The 19,341-nt window shown below is 43.7% G+C and overlaps 1 protein-coding gene across 1 annotated transcript; it reads left to right on the forward strand.

Moving 5' to 3' along the window:
- Window positions 1-6,576: 6,576 nt before the first annotated feature.
- Window positions 6,577-18,234, forward strand: LYSMD2 (LysM domain containing 2). The gene is made up of 3 exons (XM_035131309.2): window positions 6,577-6,983; window positions 13,757-14,088; window positions 16,426-18,234. Exons 1-3 carry the CDS (start codon window positions 6,756-6,758, stop codon window positions 16,469-16,471), a joined length of 606 nt encoding a protein of 201 aa, XP_034987200.1. The 5' UTR covers window positions 6,577-6,755; the 3' UTR covers window positions 16,472-18,234.
- The last annotated feature ends 1,107 nt before the right edge of the window (window positions 18,235-19,341 follow it).

Here is a 19,341-nt window from a genome sequence, read left to right on the forward strand (position 1 = left end):
TATGTGAAATCTCTGATATACTAATTACACATTCAGTGATTTCGATGCGCTCCAACTATGTCAAATTTGGAAGGGAACCTAACTGGGCACCGTGTACGAGTTGGGCTATAAACTTTACTTCAAATAATTTCAGTGCTGCCTGTATATAATAGATTCTTTTGGATCCGAAGCATCATGTATATTGTTCTTCTGTATTCTTATTCTCCACCCACCCTCCCCATCCTCAATCAGTTTGACTCTGGCCTGTAATATACAACAGTAATTTATGGTCTGGAGGAGACTCTCGAGAGTCCCATGGACTGCAAGAAGATGAAACCTATCCATTCTTAAGGAAATCAGCCCTGAGTGCTCACTGGAAGGACAGATCCTGAAGCTGAGGCTCCAATACTTTGGCCACCTCATGGAAAAGACCCTGAAGATTGAAGGCACAAGGAGAAGGGGACGACAAGAGGACGAGATGGTTGGACAATGTTATCGAACCTCCTCCACATGCAGCTGCTGGGTGACCTTGGGCTAGTCACACTATTTGAAGTCTCTCAGCCTCACCTCACAGAGCGTTTATTGTGTGGGAGGAAGGGAAAGGATAATGTTAGCCGCTTTGAGACTCCTTAGGGACTCCTTAAAGATTGAACACTTTAGCTCCTGCCTGCCAGCCTTCCAGAAAAACGTCTACTTCTGCTTCATTGACTATGCAAAAGCCTTTGACTGTGTTGACCACAGCAAACTATGGCAAGTTCTTAAAGAAATGGGAGTGCCTGATCACCTCATCTGTCTCCTGAGAAATCTCTATGTGGGACAAGAAGCTACAGTTAGAACTGGATATGGAACAACTGACTGGTTCAAAATTGGGAAAGGAGTACGACAAGGTTGTATATTGTCTCCCTGCTTATTTAACTTATATGCAGAATTCATCATGCGAAAGGCTGGACTAGATGAATCCCAAGCCGGAATTAAGATTGCCGGAAGAAATATCAACAACCTCAGATATGCAGATGATACAACCTTGATGGCAGAAAGTGAGGAGGAATTAAAGAACCTTTTAATAAGGGTGAAAGAGAAGAGCGCAAAATATGGTCTGAAGCTCAACATCAAAAAAACCAGGATGATGGCCACTGGTCCCATCACCTCCTGGCAAATAGAAGGGAAAGAAATGGAGGCAGTGAGAGATTTTACTTTCTTGGGCTCCTTGATCACTGCAGATGGTGACAGCAGTCACGAAATTAAAAGATGCCTGCTTCTTGGGAGAAAAGCAATGACAAACCTAGACAGCATCTTAAAAAGCAGAGAAATCACCTTGCCGACAAAGGTCCGTATAGTTAAAGCTATGGTTTTCCCAATAGTGATGTATGGAAGTGAAAGCTGGACCATAAAGAAGGCTGATCGCCGAAGAATTGATGCTTTTGAATTATGGTGCTGTAGGAGACTCTTGAGAGTCCCATGGACTGCAAGAAGATCAAACCTATCCATTCTGAAGGAAATCAGTCCTGAGTGCTCACTGGAAGGACAAATCGTGAAGCTGAGGCTCCAATACTTTGGCCACCTCATGAGAAGAGAAGACTCCCTGGAAAAGACCCTGATGTTGGGAAAGATTGAGGGCACTAGGAGAAGGGGACGACAGAGGACGAGATGGTTGGACAGTGTTCTCGAAGCTACGAACATGAGTTTGACCAAACTGCGGGAGGCAGTGGAAGACAGGAGTGCCTGGCGTGCTATGGTCCATGGGGTCACAAAGAGTCGGACACGACTAAACGACTAAACAACAACAACAAAGCCAGCCTTCAAACTCTCAGCCATTCATTCTATATGATCATCAAGTGAAAGCTGCATTGAAGGCAGTGAATCCCAGTAAAGGATGGGGTGCTGGGGATAGTGGTCAAAAATTGTGCTGATCAACTAGCAGGGGTCCTGACAAGGATTTTTAACATCTTGCTTAAAAGATCATGCTTAAAAACGGCTACTATTGTCCCAGTTCCAAAGAAAGCGGCAATTACCTGCCTGAATGACTACAGACCTATTGCATTAACATCTTTAATGATGAAATGCTTTGAAAGACTGGTCCTTCAACACCTTAGAACCTGCTTTCCACCGGACTTTGATAAACATCAGTTTGCCTATAGAAGAAATAGGTCCACAGATGATGCGATAGCTACCACCTTTCATCTTGCAGCAAGCCATCTAGAGAAACCGGAGAACCATGTCAGGATGTTGTTTATTGATTATAGCTTGGCTTTTCATACCATCCTTTCAAACATCCTCATTAAAAAGCTGACTGACATGAACCTTTCTTCTACCATCTGTGACTGGATTAAAGACTTTCTGATAGATCGGACACAAACAGTGAGGATTGGACATGTAACATCTAATTCCTTAAAAATCAACACTGGCACACTACAGGGATGTATGCTAAGTCCCTACCTGTATTCATTGCATACATACGATTGTGTATCATCTGACCTGTCTACTGCAATTATTAAGTTTGCAGATGACACCACAATAATGGGTTTAATAACAGGTGGAGACAAATCAGCATATAGAGGGGAGGTCCAAAAATATCTACTTGGTGCCTAGGGAACAACTTGCACCTTAATATCAGCAAGACAAAGGAGATGGTGTTGGACCTTCAGAGGAAGAGAGGAGAACTAGCCCCGCTGTACATCGGGGAGGGCTGTGTGGAGAGTCTCTTCCTTTAAGAAAAGCCCAACAGAGACTCCATTTCCTCAGAGTATTGCGAAAGAACGATGTCAATCAACATTTGATGATCTTCTACCGGTCCACAATAGAAAGTGTCCTTTCATACTGTATCACGGTGTGGTACGCTGGTTTGACATCAACGGATAGTAAATGCCTACAGAGGGCTTCCGGTCTACTGCGCTGACGAGAGGGCGCAGAAGCCTCGAGCTCCGAGGCTTCTGGCTTTCGCAGGGGGGGGGAATCCTGCGTGGGCACGCGGACCCCCACAAACACCGGGTTGTGCTTCCCGGGGGCTTTTTGGCCCGGCGGAGCTCCAAAACGCGACTCCTCCACTGCCCGAGAAGCCCATAGAGCTCTCGAGAGTCAGCGGAGTGGTAGTTGCGGGAGCCATTTTGGGCACTTTCATCACCTCCAGAAACGAAGCCCTGATCCTTCTGTCAGTTAGCAGTGGATGCCTTCCATAAATTAAAGGATTGGAAAAAGAACTCCACGTGAGTAAAAACCCTGAGTGGCAATATTTTTATTAAAGATGGACACGGTGGGAGACTTTAAAAAAACAGAAGTCGGTCTCCCACATTGAGTACTTTAAGATACAGTAATCCGATCCCTGACAGGGGAAGGGAGAGGAGCAACCAATTTGTCAGAAATAAGACTTTTAAACCCTCCAGGAGGCTGGACCTTGGTTCCTGCAGAGATCAGTGAATGGACTTAAAATTTTGTTGATATCATGATGAGACGATGTGATTTATTTGGATTAATGGAATAGCCAGGACGGGACTTAAAATGGTTTCCACTATGTAATTTGATTCCTGCCACATCCGGCTTCACTATCTGCTGTTTTCCTACGGGACTTAAGAGCAATGACGATGGAAGTTCCAACACTATCACAGGATTTCTATTACCAAAAGATCTATTTGGAACTTTTGTATATTAAAGATGAGCTGGACAAGAATAACACGCAATGGAGACAAATTAATAAAAGACTTGAGGAGCCAAATGACAACATGGAAAAAGACGAGGAAAGAGGACAGACCAGCTCTGAGACAATAGAGGAAGAATTACAAATGACAGACAATAATGACACTCAAGAAGAATTTCAAAGTTACAAAGAAGAGGAGGAAGAAGGACGGCAAAATGTCCCACAAGTGAGAGATGTGGGTCAGATTCTGGACTTGATTAAAGAATCCCTCAACCGAGAACCAGGGAGGACCCTTGCACTCCCAGTGAGAGAGGGAGTGCTGGGAAACCACTGGGAAACTGGGATGGGAGGAGGGTGTTGGGAAGCAGCAAGAAAAATGGGGAAACAACATGTTGGGTTCACAAAACATTGTGGGAAGTTTGCGGTAAGGGTGGGGGTGGGTTAAAAAGTTTATTCATGTGATTTAAGGCTGGATTGATTGGAAAAGTCTGACACTGGTATGAATTATGGAATTTGCTGGATTTTCTGGGTTACCTGGGTCCGGGGGAAGGAGGGAAGAATGAAGTATTAAAAGGGAATTCTTTTCTGATGAAAATTTAAGTTGGGGAATTATTTAATTAGAATGTATGTATATAAAAATTGAGTTAATAGATAAAATTGAAAGGAGATAATTAGAGAGGAAATTTTAATCAATTGGAAAATAATTGGTATTATGTGAAAACTGTTCTATAAGGATCTGGAAATGGGGAACCAATGGGGGGGAACCGGGGGAGTCTAAATGATATGATGATGATATAAGATTATTAGATATTTTTTCTTTTTTTTCTTTTTCGCTGCGTTTATGTCTTGTTCAGTTTTCTTTTTGTGTTTTTTCTTTTTTCTTTTTGTATTTCTGTATGGTTTTTTTATGTGAAAAATGAATAAAGATAATTTTTTTAAAAAAGTAAATGCCTACAGAGGGTGGTGAATACAGCACAAGATATTATGGGCTGTCCTGTGAATCTGCTGGATGACATCGCGGAAGAACGTTGAGTGAGGAAAATTCTGAGGGATGATTCACACCCTGGCGGCTGGCCGGCACTTTCTTGATCTCCTGCCCTCGGGCAGAAGATATAGAAGCTAGAAGCATGATTAGTCGCACCAACAGGGTAAAGAACAGCTTCTATCCGTGGGCTGTTAGGCTGCTGAATGAAAAGGTAACAACAGGGCAACTGACTTTCGGGTTTGGTGGGTGCGCGTCAGTAAAGGGAATTAAGACTAAGAGAACTTGGGGGGGGGGTGCTCGTGTAATCTCACTGTATACATGTTGTACAAGTGACAATAAAGTATTTCAATCAAGGTTAGTGATAAAGCGGGATATCAAATCCAAACTCCTCTTCTCCTCTTCTAACATGAGTTTGACCAAACTGCAGCAACAGTGGAAGACAGGAGTGCCTGGCGTGCTCTGGTCCCTGGGGTCACAAAGAGTCGGACACGACTAAACGACAACAATTTATTTATCTCACAGCTAAAAAATGATAATAGTGCTATAAATTGCTATAAATTATATACAGTATCCTAATACTGTAAAAATGCATACTTTTAATAATATTTTATTTATTATTTACTAGTTATAAGTTATGTTGGATATCTTGTTGTTTAAATGATGCTGGAAATCAATACAAATATTGTTTAAAAATAAAACTTTGTATTCAAATTATATATTGCCTATTTTTTATGCCCTCTACAAACAAATGTGTTGAGCGGTTTGTGTGTGGGTCTACACAAACGCATGTGGTGTGTTTGCCAAAGTGGGTCTCTGACCCAGGTGACAGAAAGCCTACTTTTGCCCCTGGGAGCATCACCCACTAACAGCAGCAGTCAAAATAACTGTTTTAAAAGTGTAGAAATTGTTAATATCAAACTATTCAATACTGTTTTAAAAAAGCTGGTTTCATAATTAAAAAGAATACTGTAAAAATGTGATTGATGGTGAAATTAGGGTTCTTACTCCCCACCCCGTTCTTATAGTACGCTCGTTGAAATTAATGAATTTAAGTTAATCACGTACATTAACTTCAATGGGGGTAGTCCAAGTAGGACAAGCAGAGTACAACACAATATTCTTTTTATTGTTTTGTTCTTTCGTATATAATTTTTATTATATTTTCTGTTTTACAATTTAAAATACTCATTGCCAATCTTCTTTAAACGTATGTTCTTCTTGTTCTCTTATTTTATATGTCAAGCCTGCAAGATGTGCGCATATATATATATATATAGTTTTGTATGCTTGCTTCTGGGAGTAATATTGCTGCGGCCTCTTAACAACGGCTTCCATTTTGGGCATCCTGGCAGCAATAGTAATTTTAGATGACAAGGGAAACGGCAGAACTCAAAACTATGGATGTAGAAAGCAACGGACAGTCAGAGGAGCTGCCAGAAAAAAGCATGAGGGAAGTCAATAGGCTCCAAAGAGCCACAGAAATATAATGGAAAATGTTATTTGTTCATATATGGAAAATAAATTTTTTTATAAAAAAGCAGTATGACAGGCTCCTCACAGCACTACAGTTCCCAGCACTCTTAAAAACCACAGTTCCCAGGATTCTTTGGAGGAATTAATAATAATATTTAATGTTAATAATTATTAATAACAATAATGATTGGAGGAATTGATAAGAAACACGCCGCTTCCCCTCACTCCCGTGTATTGTAATCGAGAGTTCATAGCCCCCATAGAATAAGAGGGAGGCGGTTAGATCTACGACAATAACTTCGCGCGCGCCACTGGCGGCGGTTGGTCTGAGGGACCAACCGTCTTCGCCTCGACTTGGCGCGCTCGCGGGACTGGCGCATGCGCCGGCCGTTGCCCGCACGCGCAGACGGCCGGTGGGGTGGGGGGTCGGTTGCGGAGCGGAGACCTTCGCTCAGCCTGAGACGGGAACTTCTTGCACGCGCGCGCGCACACACGCTTCAGTTTACCTGGGCGCAGGCGCGTGGGAGGAGGCCGTTGCTCCGGGTGACCTGGCGGCCGGCCTTCTCCTCAGGAAAAGCTGAGGGGAGGGAGGATGTGGCGGCGGTGAATCCCGGCGGCGCCCGCCAGGCGCTGAGGGAGAGAGCGCGTGAGAGAGGCGGCAGAGCGCGCGCGCGGGGAAAAAGGCCCATGGCGGAGTTCCTGCCGGTGCCCGGGCTGTTCCTGCGGGAGGAGCCGCTTCCCGGGCCGGATGCGTCCGAGACGGAGGCCGAGCTGTCCCTCAGCCTGGCGCGCACCAAGACCCGCTCGTACGGGAGCACGGCCACCGTGGCGGCGCCGCTGGCCGAGCGCTACGTGGAGCACCGCATCAACGCCAGCGACACCCTGCAAGGCATCGCGCTCAAGTACGGCGTGACGGTAGGTGATGGCCGCGCTCGGCTGGGCCGACAGGGTCGCTGGCTTCCCTGCCAAGGGTCGGTGTCCTCCTCGCTGTATGGGTAAGAGGACGCGGGGGGGGGGCAGCGCCTGAACATTTGCAGAGTGCCCTCTTTTTCTGGGGGCTCCCACCACTAGAGTGGAATATTGCAGCATTGATAAGCGAAAGCGAGCGTCCCCCCTTTATCTGAAGCATGTGCAGAGTGCCTCCCCCGCCACGTTCTCTGTGACTCCAGCTGGATTCTCAGACATATGTGACTGTTACGAAGAGTACACTTAGAAGCATAAAATTGTAGAGTCGGAAGGAACCCCGAAGGTCATCTAGTCCAATCCCCCGCAATGCAGGAATCTAAACTAAAGCATCCATGACGGATGGCCATCCAACCTCAGCTTAAAAACATCCAATGAAGCAGAGTTCACAGCCTCCAGAGGGAGACCGTTTTACGGTCGAACCACTCTTATTGTCAAAAAGTTCTTCCTGGTGTTTAGTGTCTCTTGTAACTTGAAGCCATTGGTTCAAGTCTTGGTCCCTAGATCCTTTTCACATGTACTGCTAGTAAGCCAGATTGCCCCCCTTCTTTTATATTTGTGCAGAGAGGGCCTTCCTCCTTCTCCTCCTGCAACTAATTATAGATAGATCCCCAGACATCTGTGACTGATGTAGTCTATGAGCATGTACAGAAGGCTTTTCACCCCCTCCCTCAGCCCCTTGGCTCTGCTGGTACCTCAGGCATCTGTGCTTGATATGAAGAGAGTGCTTCTCTTTGTGGGTGTGCTGAGCCCCAGGCATCTGTGACTGACAGAAGAATGTTTCTCTGAGCATGTACAGAGGGCCTTTTGCCTCACCTCCCAATAACTCAGCCCCTTAGGCATCTGAGATTGATATATGGACAATACTTGGGCAATAAGTATGCAGCCCAGTAACCCAAGTCAGCTTTTTGTGCCTCTGTGAGTGATAAGTAAGTACAGTGGTACCTTGACATCCGAATGCCTCGACTTCCGAAGGTTTCGACTTACGAAGAGCGCCGTGGAACGTATCGCCTTCATAAGTCAAGGTACCACTGTATGTACAGGGGGCCTGTAGAAGGGATCCCAGTACAAATTGCCCCTCAGGCACCTGTGATGGATATGAGAAAAATACTTTCCTCTGAATCTGTGCAGTGTCGTCATGTCCCCCCCCCCCCAACATGGATATCTGCAGATGGCACTTCAGATGTTGAGTTGGAACTCCAGCATATCTGTCTTTAGCACTAAAGTTGTAAGAACACAGGGAAGTGCCTTACGCTGATTCAGTGCATTGGTTCATCTAGGCTCAGTAATCTCTACTGTGACAGGCAGCTGTTCTCCAGGATTTCAGGCAGGAGCTTTTTTCAGCTCTTCATGAAGATGCCTGGGATTGAACCTGGGACCTTCTGAACGCAATGCAGATTCTCTACACTGTGCTACTGTCCTCCTGCAAAGACATAATTGGGCAGCAGACAAAATGCCAATGTTTCATGTGTAGCTGCCCTGCTGTGGTCACCATGGGCAGGGGGGCAGCTTACCCCAAAAAAGTAAAAATCAATACAAATCAGTACAAATCTGAGGTTCTGCGCCCCCCTAACAAAAGCCTGCCCCCTGACAAAAATCCTGGCTACGCTCATGCCCTCCCCAACCAACTGGTAGAAATGTAGCTATTTAAATGTTTTGTTTGTAAATAGAACATGTTTTATTTATAATTTTTATAATTTATATAAAACACAATTACATAAAATGATAGGTACATACTGAAATATTGTTGAAGCAGAAAAACATAGAATCGTGGAGCTGGAAGGGACCCCAATGGTCATCTACTCTAACTCACTGCAATGTAGGAAACTCAGCTAAAGCATCCATGGCAGATGGCCATCTAACATCTGCTTAGAAACCTCCAAGGAAGGAGAGTCCAGAACCTCCTGAGGGAGATCCATCTTCCATGCATTATAAAAAGTAAGCAACACTTATTTGACCCCAGTTATTTGACACAGAGAGGGAAACCCACAGATACAGTACAGTCCAAAAGGCGCACAGAGAGTTCTGTATATATGGGATAATTTTAAAAAGCGAGTGGTCCTCACTGACCTGGTGCAGAAAGATTTTGTCATCCAGAGGAGCCCTGGCTACCTAGATAAAACACTATAGCCCCACACACCTGGTAGTAAGGCTCACTGAACTCAGTATGGCTTTCTTCTGAGTAGACACTTAGTTATTTACTAGAGGCAAGTCAGCAGCACCAGATGACTGCTCGGCTGGGTGCTGGGGTGGATTTCACACTGTGCCTTGCAGAGCCGGGCCAACACTGTCAGCAGGCCCTGTGCCCCTCCCTTTGCAACATCCAAATGCCCTGATGCATTTGACGGTGGGGTGGATTGCACCCTGTGCCTTGCTGAGTGAGGCCCAGGTTGCCACCGGGCCCAGCACTGGTGGCAGCAACAAGCAGCTCCTGCTCTCCCAGCCCTACCCATTGCCACTTCCTTCACTTACCTGACCTGGGGGTTCTGAGAGGAAACAAACCAGGACTGCTCCAAGAAAAAGCACACAGCAAAATGTAGCGCTACATTTTGCGGATAGCCAGCCAATCTGGATTTTTTAAAATAAAAAACTAGCTGGCCCTGCCATGCGTTGCTGTGGGTTATTTGTGTAATTTCCCCTACCCTGTGCCGATCCATGATGTATCCCTGTGATTCCCCCACTCCTCCCCTCACCCCCTCCAGCTTATCCCTGTGATTCCCCCCTCATCCCTGTGAATCCCCCAGCTCTGTCCTGATCCATGACCTATTATGCCCCCTCTTTCCCCCACCCCCAGCTTACCCCTGTGATTTCCCTCCTCTCCTCCGTCCACCCCCCCCCCCGGTTATCCCTGTGACCCGTTCATTTTGCACACAATCATTCCCACAGTGCGCGTATTCTGTAAAATTTTGCCCTGTCCCAACCCTGACTCCCCTACCCACATGTGTTATGTGAAATAACATTTATTCTACCCAAAGGCACGGCCCTGTAAAAGGCCCATATTCAGTTGATTCTATGCTGCGTCCAATTCGGCCCCCCCACCCCCGGCAGGCCCCTAAATCCACTCAGCCTAGTCTGCAAAGCCGAGGCGAGATACTGTGGAGAGGGCAGGTTTCATCCCTTTGTCTCCCCCCACCCTGTTCTGACCCATTACCTATTCCTGCCCCTTATTCGGCCCCCATCCCCCCCAGGCAGGCCCCTACCTCCACTTGGCAATGTTGGGCCTTGTTGCAGCAAAAGGCCTGTTTTCAGTTGGTTGGGTCTTGTTGCTGCAAAAGGCCTGTTTTCAGTTGGTTGCTGTGGAATTTTGTGATGTCATCTGGTGGCGCGGCTTTCCAGGCAGCAGTGGGCGATCTGCCTTTCTATTGGATGCTGCTGGAGTCTTCAGAGCTTCTGGTGGTGACGTCTAATTTGGGTGCCACTTTTTTGTGTTTAATCATTATTTTAGGTGTGAAAGGTGTGGTTTTCTGGAAAATTTTTAATGCCAGGTCCCTCCCTGATGGGTATGGAACGTTGTGGCCAAATTTGTTACATTACGGTTCACCGGTTACGGAAAAAGGCTGTGACCTCTGCGCTCGCAACCCCTACATTTTTATATATAGAGAAGAAACATGATTTCCCCCCTCACTTCTCACTTTCCTCTGTGGCCCTCTAGCCTTGTGCTATGCCCCCCCCCCCATTTACGCGATTTGCACCTGTGTCCCCCTTGGAATATCCTGGGCCCAGGCGGTCATACGGCCCCTGTTGGGAAACACTGGTTTAAGGTGCATCCCAACAATCCCTTGCAACGTTATTGGGGAGATTTAGGTGCAACTCCTGGAGCCCAGGAGTTGTATCAACCTTTCTTAGGAGATCCTGAGCTAGTCTCATGGGTTGCTAGAGACACCACCTCCTGGACTAAAATTCACACTGGGTTTGTCCTTGAAGAAGGTGGAAAACTTGGAAACATACATCAGACATAAGACAATTACCGTATTGATGTAATGTAATGGGTTACTAGTTGTATTGCATATGCTAAGCTAATTTATAAAGTATATTTATGAAATAAGCATTCACAATATTAAGGGGTTTTATATATACCATAGTTATATATTTTCTACTTTTACTGAAATGAGAAGGTCAAGTTACACACACAAGTGCACTAATTTACCTGTTACATAGTATACAGCAGGACAATGAACCATCTAATGCAAGAGCTAGGAACTAGCTCACCAGCCTCCTGCCGAAAATGCCATCCTGGAAAGCAAACTGTGTTTTGCATAGTGGGAGACGGATGTTACAGCAATAACCCTGTCCACTTTTGCCTCAGATCCCACCCACTTTCAGCATGCAGCTTCTAAACATTTGGTATGAAGCAATGTGACCCTTGAAGAAACAAAAGTTCCCATTGCAGATGTAAAATGCTGGTTCATTACAGCAGCGTTTCTCAACCGCTGTTCCGCGGCATACTACTGTGCCGCGAGACGCTGGCTGGTGTGCCGCGACGTGCGGCTTGTTTCCCGGGCAACAGCAAACCCTCACCAGCCGGAAGCCTTGGCTCAAGGCTCGCGAGAGCGCAAACCTGGCTGACGAGAGAAAGCTCCACTTCCGCCACCCCCGCACGCCGTTGAGGGAAAGGGAGCCAGAGAAAGGACTACAGTTCCCAGGGGCTCCTTTCGGGCAACTGTTCTCGCCGCTTGCTCTCGCAAGATGGCCCGGCGCCGCTCTGTTCCCCAACCCCACCTCTCGCAAGTTCGCGCTCGCTTGCGGCGCGGTGGTTGAATGTGGGGCGGTGGCGGCGATGGCAGCGCGCTCCACTGCCTCGTCGTCTCCTCTGACGGAGCTGTCCTTGTCGCCGTTCGTCCGGAAGCTCCGTAAGTGGTGGATCCTCCGAAGCCCCTCTCCCTTTCAGACTAGCGGAGACGAGCACGCTGGAGACGCAGCCGCTGCTTCTAGGGGCGCCGGAATGAGCGGCAGAGGGGAACTTTCTTCCAGGTGTGCCTCGTGATTTTTTTCATGGAACAAGTGTGCCTTGGCCCAAAAAAGGTTGAGAAACACTGCATTACAGTATACTGTAACTCATTGCACAAGGGACTTTGTTTAGAGATAACTATGGACCTAGAACTTTCCAAAAGCAAAGGCTTCTAGTTTTGGATCTTCTGTCTTAATAAGATAAAAAGGAGGTGTGCTTTGTATATAGTTAATAACAGTTTGCAATTTTATAACAGATTTATATAGCAAGATTATATAGAAGATTGCAGAGCTCAGGTATTGAAAGATTATAAAAACTGGAGAATAGCTCATGTTGGTACAGTGAAATGAACTTTCTCATGACAGGATAGCATCTCATGGAGACAGGTGCTGGATTCCAGTACCTATGATGATTTCTCAGTCCCTGGTCCCCAGTATTGACTCATAATAACAATATGACCTAAAGTGCTGTATTTGTAGTGCTTCATCTCATTCCTATGGTTCAATATTTATATAGAAAAGCAGAAATTAACAAGCATGATTAATAGAGAGCTAATGATTTCGATTTAGGGGATAGGTGTAAATTAACATGTTTGTATTTAGATATAATTTTAACCAGGATGTTAAAAATTCCTTTGAAGTTTTACATTTCTTGAACCATGTGCTAGAGAAGCAGGAGGGAAACAAAATCTTGAGTTACGTAATAGCTTTATGTGCATTATTTATTAAGCTGTGCTGTGGCTGCTACATTTTCTTGCTAGCCCATAGTGAAAACAACGCCTCAGAGAAAATACTGTGTTTCTTGGTTGATGCTACCCTGCTTGAGATGTTTCACATATATGGAGAAACTGTTGCCTGATAGTAAAAACTATATAAAAACCAGTTTCAATAAACAAAAATGCAAAACTGTTTCATGCATTTATTTCAGTTATGGAAATAAAAAAGAAAATGCAATTTAATTTCAGGTTTTTTTTATTTGTTTAGTTAGAGCTGGAAATACAGTTTGTCTCCAAAACCTTTATTGTAACTTAAATATGAACATGTCTATGGTAGGCACCTGTTATTTCAGCTGTAATGATAATAGGACATAGGGCTTCATGTTGAGGGTCAGTCTAGTTCCATGACTGTTAATTGTAAGCTTTTCCTAACACCATCGTGGGAATTTTGGATGGCTGATGGTGTGGTGCAGTTATGCCATCTTTAATGTCACTGTAGTTATATGATATTTTATGTTTATTATTTGATGAGTTAACTGGCAAATGAAGGAGAGTGGAAGGAATGTAAATAGGATGACAAGATCTCTTTCACACCCATTTCTCTGTTCCTTGCTGTCGCAAAGAGCTGTTTCTAGCAAGTGCTAGAAGGGGCACCAAGGCTGGCAACTAGAAACTCACATAAGCTCTTGGGACCCCTAATTTTCAAGTTCCATGGAATATTTTGCATTAGGTGTCCTGGCTCATGACTGCTGAAGGAGTGAGAGATAACTTGCTTGGCTGCCTGGTATTTAAATTCAATTTGTGTTTTGCAGGATTATTTTCTACTTTTTGCAAGAAACATTATTATGGGGCACCAATAAATATGCCCAAAGGGATCATGTTTTATTTTTTAATTTCATTATTGAAAGGTACATTTTATAGTGTATATTTGAATGAAGAGATGGTAAAGTTGCTGAGACATTACATTTAAGAAAGAAATGTGTGTCATGAAGAAGCTGTTTGTAGAAAACCGATAAACAATCTTTACTTGAATCAGTAAACATAGTTTTATGTCTGTTTCAGATGGAGCAAATAAAAAGGGCAAATAAACTGTTCACCAATGACTGTATATTTCTGAGAAAAACATTGAATATCCCTGTTATATCTGAGAAGCCTTTGCTGTTTAATGGACTTAACTCATTGGAGTCTCCTGAAAATGAAGCTGACACCCCCTCTTCTTGTGAAGATGGACCAGTGACAGTTCAGGAAGACAACTCTTCACCCAGTCCTCAAGAGCCTGACAATCCGCTCCCTCCACCTGAAGAATTATCTGCCAAAGATTTTCTACATAGACTGGACTTGCAGATTAAGATGTCCAAGCAGGCGGCTCGGAAACTAAAACCTGAAGATAACAGGTAAAGAAAAAAGAAAACTGCCTGTTTATTTAAACACATTTTGAGGGCTTGATGTGGATAATACTTAGAACAGTAGCATACAAAACAGAGCGTTACCCACTAAAGCACAGTACCGTTGGAAAGGGTTTACAAATTTCAAGAATTTTCAGGAAATTTTAGTATTTGAGCTTCCATGTTACAGATTTGGTTAGGCAAATTCCAGATACTTTGATCAGCTCAGTGACACACACACATACCCCTACCCCTGCCCTGCCCCTACCCCTAGAGAACTGAAGTAATTACATTTTTAAAAACTTTGAGATAAGCAAAAATACAAAAGACCAAAGACCTGTCCAGAGTTTAATCTTCATGCCCTGCCCTGGTCTCAGCGATACTAATGAGATTGGCCTCCTCATCCACTATCAGATCATGGATGAGGGAGAACTTGTTCAGAATCAACCCACCATTCAACAGTAGCAGCCACAGCAGACCTGAGGGCTGGCACACAGCACAGTCACTAATTGCCTGTGCTATGTGCCCCTTCCCGCACCAAACCTCCCCCTACCCTGAACCGCTGTGATTGTCCCTCCGCTCTCCCAGCTCCTCTCCTTCCAGGCACATTTCACCTCCTTCAATAAAAAAAGACAAGAAGAAACCCACACAAAGTAAAAACAGTTAAGATAATTGTAGCAGCCATCATCATCACCATCATTTATTTATACCCTGCCCATTTGACTGGGTTGCCCCAGCCACTCTGGGTGGCTTCCAACATAATAAAAACACCAAACATTTTAAAAATCCATATACTGTGCTACCTTCAGATGTCTTCGGAAAGTTGTATAGTTGACTATCTGTTTGACGTCTGACTGGAGAACATTCCACAGGGTGGGTGCCACTACTGAGAAGCTGCCAGTTGCACCAATACAACTTGCACACCAACAAGGCCAGGAGCAAACTTTTTCACCCTTTTCTTCCCTTCTCAGGAGGATGACAGGGCTCTCCCTCCCACTCCAGAGTGTAGCAGTGCAGATTTTTGCAAGCATCTCTCTGGCCTCATTCTTGACCTTTTGTTAATGCACAGTAATTATTTCCTTTCCCAGGGCAGCAGTTCTTCTATTTCTTCTGTGCCATTGTATTTTACTTTTGCCTTTTTTATTTTGATAAAAATTAAAGGAGTGCATTTAGCTTATTTTTAGAAATTCTTTTAGTAAAACAAAACACTCTTTGCAGAAAGGTTGCAATAATTTAGTTCAATTCCTTTGACAAATGCAGTCTGCCCCCTCATCCTTCTATGATACAGTCCTTTTGGCAGGTGGCTAAGTTTGAATTACAGTTCTAAAAATGACATTTGTTCTGCTCAATAGGGACACTGAAAGATATTTAATTTTATTCTTCTATTTTATTCTTTTAATTTTATTTGTTGGCCAAAACCATCTTTTGTGATATGTTTTGCTGTTCCTTTTCTTAATATACTCAGGGTTTATGTATGCCATAATTCCTTGGGAGCATAGAAATAGTCCAGAATGTAGGAGTAGGAGCAGAAATCAGTTTCCTGACGTAGCTGAATATGATTTCAAATATTGTTGGAAGAACTTAATTGTCCTTGGCCCTGCCATGATTAGCAAAACCATAATAAATTGTGCAAAGTAGCAACAACTGCCACCCAGAAGCAGTCACTACTTAAGGCTGCAACAAATAGAAAGGTTGCAAGCCCATGCCATTAGTGCAGCTGAGAGACCAGCAACTTTTGCCATCTCTCCTGGAACATTTTCACCCCAGCTTGTCATTAGAAAAACTTGTAAGCAAGAAGTTGTACTTCCATCTCCATATTTCTCATTTGCTACTGATCTATTTTTTTCCTTTTGTGGTATGTTTTTGTAGATTGTAAGCCTGAGAGCAGGGATTATAGTTTATTTCATTTTACATAGTCAGCATATAAAGTCAAACCTTGGTTCTCGAACACCTTGTGACTTGAACATTTTGGCTCCTGAACACCGCAAACCTGGAAGTAAGTGTTGTGGTTTGCAAACGTTTTTTGGAAGCTGAACGTCGGATGCTGCTTCTGCGACTTCCGATTGAGTGCAGGAAGCTCCTGCAGCCAATCGGAAGCCACACCTTGGTTTTCGGAAGTCAAACGGACTTCCAGAATGGATTTTGTTCGAGAACTAAGGTACGACTGTAGACTTCTCACTGTATACAAAATGTTTGTGGGCTTGCTTGATACATTGCTGCTCGAAAATTGTGGAGATTTCCTACAAGAAATGACCATTCTGCTACATTCCTTAAATGGTTTATTTTGTGGAGTAAATTGTATAAGCACCTGGAAACATTTTCACGAGCTTCCTTTTTTCTCAACAGGGAGGACGATGAGGAAAACTCCTATGCAACTTCTTATCAGCAGTAGAAGATGACTGAAGAACTGGAATCAAAACTGTTCTTAAAGAACTAAATATCTGAGGATTCAAAAGCAAACCTTTTGGATTGATTTATTATGGTGTACTTGTTACAAGTCGTATATAGGTAATTCCACTAACTATACTTGCACTAAAATTATTTGACCTTCGCCTTCTGCAGGCCAATGTCCTTTTACTATACATTAATAAAGGAAGTGATCCTTCTGAATCTAGTAATTGCCTTCGTATTTCTGCTATGAAAATATATCCCTGAGACAATTCTGAATCAGGATCGTTAGGAAACAGCTGTATATACTTATAAGATAAAGTGTAAGGAAGATTAAGTATTTATGATGAAAGTTATTATTATGGAGCCTTGAGATAGATAAGCCTGTCATGCAGATTTTGTGCATATCAGAGCTGATGGATGCAGCTCTGAATATTTTTTTTTCTCCATGTGTGTGTACATGTGTCTTTATACAGATATAAAAATATGTATAGAAAGATATTTGTTCTTAAAATGAACCAGTTTTAACTGTTTTGGAAAGCAGTTGAGGTTTTAAAGTATGTACGACACAATACTTTGCTCGGAGACTTTTTTAAACAAAGGGAAAAACCTTGGTAAAATGTATTTTTCTTTGTGTCAGGGTAATGTTCGAAACAGATACTGTGTGCAGATATATGTAGTTTTCATGTAATAAATGCAAAATGCACTTTAAGAAAGTGAACTGTCTTTGTTTTTCAGCCTATCTGTATAGAAGATACAGAATGTCTGGTGCTTTGCAAATACATTTCAAAAATATGCTTTTCTGTTTCATTTGAGTGTATTAAAATTTCCTAAGCTGTCAAAGTGTCTGACTTATTTTCTAACTACTGCAGCTTTATTTTAAATACATTAATTTTATGACCATAAAGAAAAATGAATCTATTGATTATGCTTTTTTATTCTTTATGCTTTCTGAAAAACTGAAATCAGAAATTTAATATATTTGTTGTGGAAAATGAATGAGGATGCTATTGTATATGTCGGGGTTGGGGAACCTCAGGTGGCAATATTCTGCCCCATCTATTACCAGTGGTTCATTGCACCCGCACTGCAAAGATGGATAGAAGTCTCACCATTTGCTTGTGTCTGGAACTACTATGCATGCAAATTATAAGGACCTTGGTGGGCACATAATTCAAGGCTTCTCTCATCCCTTTACAATACATCCATGTGACTTGTGATCAGGATTCTGAAAGATCTTCTCACCCCTTATATATAAATTTGATCACTGTGCTCTGCAGGCAAGGGCCTCCTACAGACACTGTCTTATCTGGTCTGTTCTGCACAATATAGGAATCTGGCCTTCAGTGTTGTGGCACCTACCCTTTGGAATTGCCTCCTGTCAAATATTAGACAGGCACAGAGAGAATAAACACCATGGTGCATCTGCAGCAGCACAACCAGCTGCAACAAAACATGTCTCCTGTGTTGGTCACAGCAGGAGCTTGCTGAAATCTTCCAGCAGTTTGATTTCACCCTCAAAGGCACAATCTTCCATTGTCTCCTGAGACAGATTGATGTCAGCAAACATACCCTCTTCCAACACGCCTTTTAAGCAGAGAGCTTTCCCGGTCTGCATCTGTATTGGAATTGTTTTTAGATATTTTAATTGTTTTACCAGTTAGTGTTTGCTGCCCTGGGAATAAGAGTGGGATATAAATGCAATTAATTGATTAATATATGTCCCTGTTTAAAATCAAGTGCCGTACTGCTATTCTTCGAAGGAACACAGCCATTCACTGTTCCCCAACAGCCCTGAGGTCTGTTTTGAAAAGCAACTGCAAAGTTCTAAGGCAGGGGTAGGCAACCTAAGACCCATGGGCCACAAGCAGCCCACAGGGGTTGTTTAACTGGCCCACAAGCCGCCCACTCAGCGAGTCCCCACCCACTGCGCTAAACTGGCACAGCACGGTGCGGGGACTCGCTTCTGCAGCGCCGGAAATTGTGTCTGTGCAGATGCAGATGCTGGAAATCGTGCACGTTCATGTGCGTGCACAATCCAGCCCATGAAGGGATATCCGATGTAGTGAACCGGCCCAGGCGAGGTAAATCTTGCTGACCCCTGTTCTGAGGTTTTCATTTTAGCTATCCCTGCCCCCCCCCGCTCCTTTTTATTCAAGTCCGGTGAAAGCTGTTGCCATAAGGATTGACACTGTGGTGAAATGAATTCGCTTTCAGTTCTCCCTATAGATTTCCTGTCAACTCTTCTTCACTTTCTTTGAAAGAGAAGCCTCCAGTGGAATTGTTTTGCACTTACCAGGGGCCTGCATCTCATAACACTATGCAGCTTGAAGAGAACAATTATCCTAGTGCCCAAAGTTATGGGTGAACAATATCTTTCGTATTTGTAAAATAAAAAAATTCCTTCAGTAGCACCTTAAAGACCAGCTAAGTTTATATTTTGGTATGAGCTTTCGTGTGCATGCACACTTCTTCAGATACGTGGCATCTGAAGAAGTGTGCATGCACACGAAAGCTCATACCAAAATATAAACTTAGTTGGTCTTTAAGGTGCTACTGAAGGATTTTTTTTATTTTGCTTTGACTCAGACCAACACGGCTACCTACCTGTAACTTTCGTATTTGCTTTAACCTCTGGAAACATGTTTAAAATACATTCACATGCATATCTAGAGACAAATTCATGAAGGAGAGTGCTGCCATCAATGGCACTTGTGGACAGAGACAGTAACATATCTGAATACCAGTTGCTGGAAACCACAGAGGGGAGAGGTCTCTTGTGCCCAGGCCCTTGTAGGTAGCCACTGTGAAAACAGGATGCTAGATTAGATTAGCCACTGGCTTCATCCAACAGTCTCTTTATGTTCTTAAATA

The sequence above is a fragment of the Zootoca vivipara genome, chromosome 14 (assembly GCF_963506605.1).
Source record: "Zootoca vivipara chromosome 14, rZooViv1.1, whole genome shotgun sequence".
Classification (NCBI taxonomy): domain Eukaryota; kingdom Metazoa; phylum Chordata; class Lepidosauria; order Squamata; family Lacertidae; genus Zootoca; species Zootoca vivipara.